Source organism: Sapajus apella, unplaced genomic scaffold (genome assembly GCF_009761245.1).
Source record: "Sapajus apella isolate SASKATOON/1434 unplaced genomic scaffold, GSC_monkey_1.0 scaffold66, whole genome shotgun sequence".
Lineage (NCBI taxonomy): Eukaryota > Metazoa > Chordata > Mammalia > Primates > Cebidae > Sapajus > Sapajus apella.
Window position 1 is genome coordinate 1,433,710 of NW_022437006.1, and position 11,450 is coordinate 1,445,159.

Consider the following 11,450-nt stretch of genomic DNA (forward strand, 5'->3'; position numbering starts at 1 on the left):
AAGAACAAAGCGGGAGGCATCACACTACCGGACTTCAAACTATGCTACAAGGCTACAGTAATCAAAACAGCATGGTACTGGTATCAAAACAGGGATATAGACCAATGGAACAGAACAGAGGCCTCGGAGGCAAGACAACCTATCTACAACAATCCAATCTTTGACAAACCTCACAAAAACAAGCAATGAGGAAAGGATTCCCTGTTTAATAAATGGTATTGGGAAAACTGGCTAGCCATGTGCAGAAAGCAGAAACTGGACCCCTTCCTGACACCTTACACTAAAATTAACTCGAGATGGGTTAAAGACTTAAACGTAAGACCCAACACCATAGAAACCCTAGAAGAAAATCTAGGCAAAACCATTCAGGACATAGGCATAGGCAAGAACTTCATGACCAAAACACCAAAAGCACTGGCAACAAAAGGCAAAATAGACAAATGGGACCTAATCAAACTCCACAGCTTCTGCACGGCAAAAGAAACAGTCATTAGAGTGAATCGGCAACCAACAGAATGGGAAAAAATTTTTGCAGTTTACCTATCTGACAAAGGGCTGATATCCAGAATTTACAAAGAACTAAAACAGATTTACAAGAAAAAGACAAACAAGCCCATTCAAAAGTGGGCAAAGGATATGAACAGACACTTTACAAAAGAAGACATAAATGAGGCCAACAAACATATGAAAAAATGCTCATCATCACTGGTCATCAGAGAAATGCAAATCAAAACTACATTGATATACCTACCATTTCATGCCAGTTAGAATGGCGATCATTAAAAAATCTAGAGACAACAGATGCTGGAGAGGATGTGGAGAAATAGGAACACTTTTACACTGTTGGTGGGAGTGTAAATTAGTTCAACTATTGTGGAAGACAGTGTGGCGATTCCTCAAGGACCCAGAAATAGAAATTCTATTTGACCCAGCAATCCCATTACTGGGTATATATCCAAAGGATTATAAATTGTTCTACAATAAGGACACGTGCACACAAATGTTCACTGCAGCACAGTTTACAGTAGCAAAGACCTGGGACCAACCCAAATGCCCATCGATGATAGACTAGACAGGGAAAATGTGGCACATATACACCATGGAATATTATGCAGCCATCAAAAAACGATGAGTTCATGTCCTTTGTAGGAACATGGATGAACCTGGAAACCATCATTCTTAGCAAACTGACACAAGAACAGAAAATAAAACACTCTATGTTCTCACTCATAGGCGGGTGTTGAACAACGAGGACACATGGACACAGGGAGGGGAGCACTACACACTGGGGTCGGAGGGAAATAGGGGAGGGACAGTGGGGGGTGGGAAGTTGGGGAGAGACAGCATAGGGAGAAATGCCAGATATATAGGTGATGGGGAGAAATGCAGCAAATCACACTGCCACGTGTGTACCTATGCAACAATCTTGCACGTTCTTCACATGTACCCCCAAACCTAAAATGCAATTAAAAAAAAAGTTCTTAAAAAAAAAGATTTCCCACTTAAGGACAGATTCCTTTTTTCTAGGAAGTATTATTTTAGACTGTTTGCTAGTTTCCAGATCATGTTCTATGTTTTGTTTAAATGCACCAACGCTATAAAAATATATAATCAGCATTACTTAAAACCCTGGCTAAATCAGATGTGGTATCTAGCAGTGGTAAAGCTTCCAGTATTGGCCAATACACTGTGGTAAAGTTCAGAAGAAAATAAAATCTACTTTCACAGTGAGGAAAGTTCTTTGTCTCAGTGGTTATATTAGGGAAGTATATGACACCATCCTCAAATTCACTGTGTATTAAACCAGCAGATGAGGGAATCACTAAGGTGGAATGGCAGGTGATGCAAAGGGAGATAATGGGTGTTTTTATTTATTTATTTATTTGAGACGGAGTCTTGCTCTGTCACCAGGCTGGAGTAGAGTGGCATGATCTCGGCTCACTGCAGCCTCCATCTCTAGGGTTCAAGTGACTCCCCTGCCTCAGCCTCCTAAGTAGCTCGGACTACAGGCACGTGTCACCACACCTTATTATTATTATTATTATTTTTTGTATTTTAGTATAGACAGGGTTTCACCCTGTTGGCCAGGATAATCTCAATCTCCTGACCTCATGATCCGCCCACCTAGTGCTGGGAATACAGGCATGAGCCACTGCGCCCAGCCAATAACGGGTGCTTTCTTTAGGCAGAAGAGTCTAGGACTCTTTAGGACAGAGGCAAATAATCCAAGAAAATTGAAAGAGAACAGCAACCATAATGTAACAAATGTCATTCATAATCATTGCCACGGGCTGATAACCATTTGACTTATGGGTGAACTCCTGTAAAAGAGGCACCTGGGGACTTCTGGCTACCCAGCACTTTTCCTTCCACCTTGATGTTCATTTTAAAATGGGTAAGCATCAATTATAGGCTGAATGGTTTTTTGTGGAACACCTTATTTATCCCTTAAAACCTCATAACTGAGGAATTAAAATATTCAATTCCTGAATAGAAAAATGCAATTCTCAAGGGGATTATTATATAGTTTACTATAGTCTTACAAAGTTACTAGGTTGGTACAAAAGTACTTGAGGTTTTAGCCATTATATGCTCATTTCATTTTCAGAAATTCAACTACTACTGTAGATAGTTTAGGTAACCTTTTCCATTTCTGAAAATAAAGAGGATACAGACTGAGTATGAGAGGGGCTGTGTTAATCTGTCTACATACAGCCTCCGTTTCTGCGACCCTCTAAAATTGTGACCATATCCCTAAGCCGTACGCTGATGCCAGTATATTTACTAAATGTGTCCCTCAAATGCACTTTTGCAGTGTTGGAGGAAAGACTGACTGGGTTATACTTAATAAGAAACTATAGGAGTATTGCAGTTTTACAGAAAATGTAAGGTATTTTCAACAATAAGTACTCTCAGGTTATACTTTATTCTTGGACTAATCTAACCCCTTTGAGGAGGAGATGCCACTAAAGCATGATCAGGAAAACACCCTCTCTGGGAACACATGCTGTGAACTGCAACATTTAATGGTGAATTAAGTGTAAATCTAAAAGTTAAATAATCTTACCCTCGGGGACCATCCGGAATGGCATTTGCTTTGCGGCAGGTATCTAGAACACTTGTTCCAGGATCAAGAACTAATTCAGAAAACGGAGCTTCTTTAAACAACTCTTTTAACTCTTGATCAGACATGTCCTCCAGTGCATCTATGCTACTGTGATAAAGGGCTTGTGTACATCTGAAAAAAATTTTAAGAGCCATATCAGGTAACTGCTTATTCAAATGCAGGTTCTAATACCCATTAACCAATTACAGAGTGTCCAAGTTCTAGACTATAAGCTTTTAAAACATCAATCTGGTATAATTCATAAACTTAATTCAAGGTAATCCTTCTTTCCAATAAACAGGCTATCTTAAATCACTAAGTCAAATACTGACAATGCTTGTCAGTGATAAATCACAAGACAACCCTAAAACAGCATACCTCCTACTTTCCTCATGTCCAGCCATTAAATAACCATCAAGTGTTAATTATTCTAAATAACTACCTTTTAGCAGAGTCCAGTCCTTCTCGTCCATGAACAAGCTTTGTTACTTCTGCTGCCAGTCGTTTCTGAGGACCCCGCCATTCTGGCTCTTTGACATGCAGCTGCATGATATGATCAATTTCTGGAAGGGGCAGAAAAGTGAACAGCTTCAGGTACCTTCGGGAAAAAAAAATAAAGTGTAACACTTATATCACACACCTAATTTTTATCTCCAGCTCCCTTACCCTTTCAGGTTATCCTTATTTTTAAATATGAAACACACATGCAGAAATGTACTGAACATAGCAGGCCCTATGCACACTTCACCCAGATTTAAGATGTTACTATTCTGGCATTTTTGTTTTCAATTTATTAATTATTTTTTTGAGATAGGGTCTTGCTGTTGCCCAGGCTGGAATGCAGTGGCATGATCATGGCACACTGCAACCTCAAACTCCTGGGCTCAAGCAATTCTACCACCTCAGCCTCTTGAGTAGCCGGGACCACAGGCTTGTGCCACCATGCCTGGCTAATTTTGTAATTTTTTTGTAAAGACAGGGTTTCCCATGTTGCCCAGGCTGGTCTCAAACTCCTGTGCTCAAAGGATCCTCTTGTCTTAGCCTCCCAAAGTGTATGGGGTTATAGGCGTGAGCCACCACGCCCAGCCTCAACTTTCCTTTTTAAAAGGAACAAAATAGGCATAGATGAAGGCCCCAGTCCAATTGCATTCCCTTCCTTGCCACCAGAGATAACCATAAATCTAAGTTTACGCGCTGCCATCCTTCTCAAGCATGTTTTTATACTTTCATATGCAGGTGGCCATAAAAAAAAGTACTGTGTAATTTAAAAACTGTAAATCATCATGCTTTGCATAATGGTTTCTGTCAATGACGGACTGCATACACCAGCAGTCCCCAACCTTTTAGGCACCAAGGGATGGTGGTGGGGGGAGGTGGTTTCAGAATGAAACTGTTTGCCCTCAGATCATCAGGCATTAGTTAGATCCTCATAAGGAGTGCGCAACCTAGATCTCCTGCATGTGCAGTTCACAATAGTGTTGGTGCTCCTACGAGAATCTAATGCCGCTGCTGATCTGACTGGGGATGACCCAGGTGGTAATGCTCTCTCGTCTGCCACTTGGCTCCTGCTGTGCAGCCCTGTTCCTAACAGGCCACGAACTGGTACCATCCAACAGTGGTCCAGGAGATTATAATACCATATTTTATTGTACCTTTTCTATGTTTACATATACAAATACCCTCGCATTAACACTGCCTCCAGTATTTAGTGCAGTAATGTGCTGTACACATTTGTACCCTAGGAGCAATAGGGTACACTGTATAGCTTAGGTGTGTAGTAGGCTATGCCATCTATGTTTGCGTAGAGACACTCTATGATATTTGCAATGATCAAATCACCTAACAATGCATTCCTGAGAATGTATCCCTATTGTTAAGTGGTACGTGACTATAATATCATCCTATATGTATTCTCTTTTTTAACCTTTTCTTTGGTGAAATATATATAACACACAGAAAAAAGTACATTATTCACAAAGATACAGCTTAATGAATCATAAAACTTCTATGTAACAATCACCATGGTTAAGAAATACAGTATTGGCTGGGTGTGGTGGCTCATGCCTGTAATCCCAACACTTTGGGATGCCGAGGTGGGCAGATCACGAGGTCAGAAGTTCAAAACCAGACTGACCAAAATGGTGAAGCCCTGTCTCTACTAAAAACACAAAAATTAGCTGGGCATGGTGGCGTGCACCTGTAATCCCAGCTACCTGGGAGGCTGAGGGAGAAGAATCGCTTGAATCTGGAAGGTAGAGGTTGTAGTGAGCCGAGATTGCACCCGCTGCACTCCAACCTGGGTGACAGAGTGAGACTGTGCCTCAAAAAAAAAAAAAAAAAAAAAGAAAGAAAGAAAGAAATACAGTATTGCCCCTACCCAAGAACAAGCAAACGTATCACACAACCTTCCAAGTTAATCACTATTTTGCCTTTCATAGTAATCACTTCCTTGTTTTTCTTGATACCTTTAACAATCTCAGTATGCCTCCCTTAAGGGCATCAGTTAATTTTGCCTGTCTTTAAGACTTTATATAAAAGGAATCATACAGAATTTATTTTCTGGCGCAGTATGTTTAGGATATTCATCCATGAAGCTGCATGTACAGCATTCCATGCTATGAATATCCTACAATGTGTTTACTTACAACTGCGGACTTCTGTGCTGTTTCTACTTTTAGACAATTGCTATTAATGCTGCTCTGAATAGCCTCATATACCTCTCCCGGTGCACATGTGCATTAATTTCTGTTGGGAACATGCCCAGAAGAGGAACTGGTGGATCACAGGGTATGTGCATATTTAGCTTTAGTAGGTACCACCAAATGTTTTTCCACAGTGCTTCTATGCACTTTGTGTTTATTCTCCCACCACCTTGGAACATTCTTGTCAACATTTGGTTCTGCCAACTCTTTGGTTTAGCCATTATGGAGGGTGCATAATGGTATCTCATTGTGCCTTTATCTTGTGTTTTTCTTTTCAGTGTGAAGGTTAAGCACCTTCTTCTATGTTTTTGGCCTTTGGATAGGATCTTTGTGAAGTACCTATTCAAGCCTCTTTTCACTGTTCTACTGGGCTGTCTTTTTCTCACAGGCTTAGATATATTTTTAGTATTAAAATAAACATGTTTAATATAGTATTTACATAGTTTTTCATTTTTTAATTTTTAAAATTATTAAAAATTTTTTTTGTGGGTATACAGGTGTATACATTTATGGGATACATGAGATGTTTTGATACAGGCGTGCAATGTGAAATAAGAAATCCTTTATATTAATTTGAATACAAGCCCTTTATCTATCATTTAGATAAATGTATTGAAAATATCTTCTCCCACTCTTAAGTGACATATAATGAACAGATCTTATTTTTAATTTAGCCTAATTTAGCGATCCCTTCCTTTTGTGTCCTGTTTAAGAATCTTTCCCTATCTTAAAGTCATAAAGTCATTTTCCTATTTATCTAAAAGCTTCATTGTTTTGTCTTTTATTTTAGATTTAGGTCTATAATCTACCTGGAATTGACTTTTGTGTACTATGTAAGGTTAAGTTTCATTTTTTTCACCCACAACAACATCTAACTAATGGAGCAATATTCACTGAAGACTGTCTTCCCTAACTGCAATGCCACCTTTGTTAGAGATAAGGAGACCATATATGCTAGAATGTGTCTAGATTCTCTAATCTGTGCCACTGGTCTCTTAACTTTACATTTAAACATGTACCTTTAAACCTAAAGGTCATTATTAGAATTAATGAGTTTGTCAGAGTTGCTAGATTTAAAGGTAATATATATAAAGCAATTGTATTTCTATACACCAGAACGAGAGAGAAAATGCAATTTTCAAAAAGCTTATCAATTCTCTAGGCCAGGGGCGGAAACTCAAGCCTATAATTCCAGCACTTTGGGAGGCTGAGGCAGGTGGCTCACTTGAAGTCAGGAGTTTGAAACCAGCCTGGCAAACATAGTGAAACCCTGTCTCTACAAAAATACAAAAATTAGCCGGACGTGGTGGTGTATTCCTATAGTCCCAGCTACACAAGAGAATTGCTTGAACCCAGGAGGTGGAGGTTGAAAGGGGCCAAGATCGTGCCACTGCACTTTCGCCTGGGGGACAAAGCGAAACACTGTCTCAAAAAAAAAAAACAAAAAAAAAACAGGTGATCAATTCTCAATACATCAAAACCCTAGGACTATATCATCAAACATTCTAGGAATAAATCAAAAGAGGAAAAAAAACATAATTACTGACATTTTGTAATAAGGCATAATCATCTTCCACTCTATTCTTCAAAAACATCTTGGCCAATCTTAGCCCTTTTCATTTCTAGAATTTCTAAATCTTAGAATGAGCTTGTCAATTCCACAAAAAGGCGGTTTAGTTATGGTTGCTGCTATACTAAATGTAGACCAGATCCAGAACTGGTATCTTGGTTGGGTGTGGTGGCTCCTGCCTGTAACCCCAGGACTTGGGGAGTTCGAGGCAGGTTGATCAACTGAGTCCAGGAGTTTGAGACCAGCCTGGGCAACATGGTGAAACTCCACCTCCACTAAACAAACATATATAAAAAAGGTGCTGGGCATAGTGGTGTGCACCTGAGCCTGGGAATTCCAGGCTACAGTGAGCTGAGATTGTGCCACTTCACTCCAGCCTGGGCAATGGCAGTGAGATTCTGTTTCAAAAGAAAAAACTAAAAACTGATACCTTTTTGCACTACGAATATGGTCTAACTCTCCATTTATGTAGGTCTTTATTTTGCTCAATAGTGTCTCAATATTTTGCAGGAAAATCATGTATTTTTTAAGTCCCTAGATGATACAGAGTATCAAAATAATTTTTTCACTATCTTTTTGTTGCAGGTGTATTTATTTCTCATTCTTATTATTCCAAGAGTTTAAGGCAATTTGATTTAGGGAGAAAATAATTTCTTAAGAGGGTCTTTAAAATCGTATTTGAGAGAGAATAGAGACAAAGGAAAAATAAGGGTAGTCAAGTTTAAGATGAAAGGAGTGAAAAAACTAGAAATATGCAAGTGATAAAATCCTAAGAACTTGCTAGCTATAGATCAAAAAGTTGGCTCTACATTTTCTAGTCACCCACTGTGGTTTTTCTGCTTTAACCAACAAAGTGTTTAACTTTAGAACAGAGTAAACATTAGTCTTCTATGACATAATGGTTTATGTGCAGACAGAAACTATGTTAAAAACAAAACTATAAAATGTACATAGATTCAATGGCTAAAATTAGAGTAAACATTAGTCTTCTATGACATAATGGTTTATGTGCACACAGAAACTATGTTAAAAACAAAAAAACTATAAAATGTACATAGATTCAATGGCTAAAATTACATCATGAGTTTATGGTGTCAATTTTTCTCAGCCCACTACTCAGAACTCACCTTTCCACTGAATCGTCTGGCTGTCTGACAAAGAATTGATACAATTCAAATGGAGATGTCTTATCTCTGTTTAGCCAAACAGCGTTGCCAGCAGACTTTCCCAGCTTTGCTCCAGTTGTACTTGTAATTAGAGGAACCGTGATTCCAAATACATCTTCTCCAGTCAACCTATGCATAAAGAACAACTTCATTATGTGCCTCAAGCACAAGTGGTGGTAGTTTACCACCGTTTACCCTCCAGATTTCTTTTTGGTTACTTGCTCTAGGAAAACTTCCTTGACCTCCTAAATCTGAATTCTTGTCCCTCTCATGTGCTATTACAGTACTCACCGTATTCATTCTGAATGCAATGAGTGGTACCAGGCAGGTTCTAGGCAGGCCAAAGGGAAGTGCTAGGTAACAATGGACTACAGATTTTGAAAGGCTGAGTGGGAAGGGGAGAACTGGGTGAAGGGGTGTCAGGAAGAGACACTAAAGGAAATGTTCTAAACGGCTTTAAACATGTGTTTTGCTCTGTAGCACATGAGCTAGCCTTATATGTCATCTCTCTCAAGACAATGCTATTAGACCCACATTACTTGTCAAATATTTGGAGCTGAAAAAGTTTTTTGAGATACCAACCAAGGGCTAACACTAGTTTCATGGAGGGCGCAGAGCTAACGCAGAGGCTGGCTACTCAAGGTCCAGTCACGTTCTGGTGTAAACATACAAAAGCAGTTTATCTAATTAGAGAGGACGACTTACAGGAAGCAAAACAGACCCACCCTGACCAAATAAATCTTGACTAGTGGTCTGTTTCCTGCAGAGCTCTAGAATACACTGTTGTTGATTGGAGTCTCCCTCTGTTGTCCAGGCTGGAGTGCACTGGCGCGATCTTGGCTCACTGCAACCCCCGCCTCCCAGTTTCAAGCGATTTTCCTACCTCAGCCTCCCAAGTAGCTGGGATTACAGGGGTGCGTCACCACACCCAGCTAATTTTTAGCATGCACCGTTTACTCTTAATATCCTTAATTCAGCCCTTAATGTCCTTAATAGCCCTTAATATCCTTAATACAAACTAATTTGTATCAGCCAGCGTTATCAATGCCATTACAGAGCCTTAATGGGGATAAAACCAACAAGAGCTGGAATGAAGGGCAGCAACCTACAATTCTAAGAGTGAAACACAGGCTACTAGTGTGTAAATTATTTGGTCCCAAGATTTCCCCAGGTTCTAAAGGCACTTACTTGTGGATGAACTCATATCCGGACATGATGTTGCCCAGCTGATCAGATCCGCCCAGCTGGACCCTGCATCCATAACGCTGGAAGAGGTAATAGAAGTCATAGGCCTGGAGCACCTGGTAAAAGAACTCGGCCAAGCTCATGCCCTCGGGGCTCTTGAGCCGCATCTGCACGCTCTGCCGGCTCAGCAGCGTCCCCATGCGGAAGTGACCCCCTACTGCCGCCAGGAAGTCCACCAGGTGCTGCTTCTGGTACCAGGCCGAGTTGTCCAGCACGGTGAAGCTGCCCCAGGAGCGCCCATCAGAGAAAAGCTGCTGGTGATTTGCCGCTAGGGCCTCAAGCCCTAAGCGCAGGGCGCGCGCGTTGGCTTGCACACTCTCTGTCTCCAGCGCCTCGCGCTCCTTGGTACGGCCGCTCGGGTCTCCCAGGCGCGCCGTGGCGCCTCCCACCAGCGCGATCACGTTGTGGCCCGCTCGCTGCAAATGAAACAGGCCCAGCAGCGCTAGGAGGTGACCCACATGAAGCGAGTCGGCCGTGGGGTCGAAACCACAGTAAATGGTTTGGGGAAAACTTGCCGTGCCACGGTCGAAGAGCTCTGGGAGCTCTATTTTCGTCCCCCTCTCCGGGAAGAAGTCCTTGAACAGACCCCGAGCCTTCTGCGCTGCCAGTAACCCGTGAGCGCCCGAGTGGGCCTTACGTAGCCCCAGGGGCAAAAATCCTGAGAGATTTAGGGTACCAGACCACCGGACCCAGGAAAAGCACCGAAAAATGGGCGCCGCCATCTTGGTGGCGGCACGAAAGGAATGCTGGGATTGTAGACGCCCCGTCACACCCACCTGCTAACAGCTCCTAGGGAAGGCGCGTCAGTGTTTTTCTGCGCATGCCCGAGGCGGTTACGTATTACCGAGCTTGCGCTCTCAGCAACAGAGTTCGGGCTCCAAGTGGCGATTCCACCTCAGAGCCGCCTCACTAAGTTCCTTAAAGCTTAATTTCTTCATCCGCAGTGTGGATCTGCTTATGATAGTTCCTACCTCATAAGGCTGTTGTGAGACTTAAGAATTAAAGCCTTTGGCACCTAACGCTCCACAAATGTTAACGTATTTGAATTTCCACTTAAAAAGATTGTGATGCGCAAGTTGTTTGAAATCCTGGTTTCATGCAAAAAGCTGCTCACAGATGTTGAGAAAGGTTACGAATTGGTTTAACGTCAGGACAGTTAAGGAGTTGCTGCCGAGACGCAAGCAATTTCATAGTACTGATTCTCTAATTGCACCTCAGTCCCCAGTATTCATTAGCTTTTCCAGGAGGTGGCAGTCTTGTACAAGCTATAGCAAGAAAAAGTCCAATAAAGTACACGCATCAAGTCCTGTGATTTGTTTATTTTAAATACAGGTAACTAGGTTGGGACACAGCTTAGCATGAGTGGATTCAAATTAGTAATCACATCTCAATTAGTAATCACATCGTGCAGCGGGACAGGTGTTTTGAATACTGACCAGGGATGAGGTTCTTATTGGCAGCTGGCTGACAGGTGATCTAGCTTCAAAATCCCATGTTGGAGCCTGATTTGTAGGACCGCTTTCAAAACCATCTTAGAATTTTCTGGACTCTGAGTTGGAGGGAGACTGGTTTGCAGGAGGATTATTGGAGAGTGCTTATGAACAACACCTATAATGGAGTGAGGGAAGCCGGGCTGGGCAGAGGGAGAAAGTTGTTGAACT

General features: G+C 41.5%; 1 protein-coding gene across 2 annotated transcripts in view; it reads right to left on the reverse strand.

Annotated features, from left to right (window-relative positions):
• YARS2 (tyrosyl-tRNA synthetase 2) overlaps positions 1-10,591 on the reverse strand; it is an 18,024-nt gene extending 7,433 nt beyond the window's left edge. For both annotated transcript variants that reach the window (XR_004259915.1, XM_032248302.1), the window contains exons 1-4: positions 9,733-10,591; positions 8,506-8,673; positions 3,549-3,704; positions 3,068-3,238 (exon numbers count right to left, since the gene is read on the reverse strand). Coding sequence is in view for 1 of the 2 variants with exons in the window: in XM_032248302.1 (XP_032104193.1) it covers positions 3,068-3,238; positions 3,549-3,704; positions 8,506-8,673; positions 9,733-10,511 (1,274 nt within the window). In the remaining variant the exon portion in view is untranslated. The remainder of the gene's footprint in view (positions 1-3,067; positions 3,239-3,548; positions 3,705-8,505; positions 8,674-9,732) is intronic.
• Between the last annotated feature and the right edge of the window lie 859 nt (positions 10,592-11,450).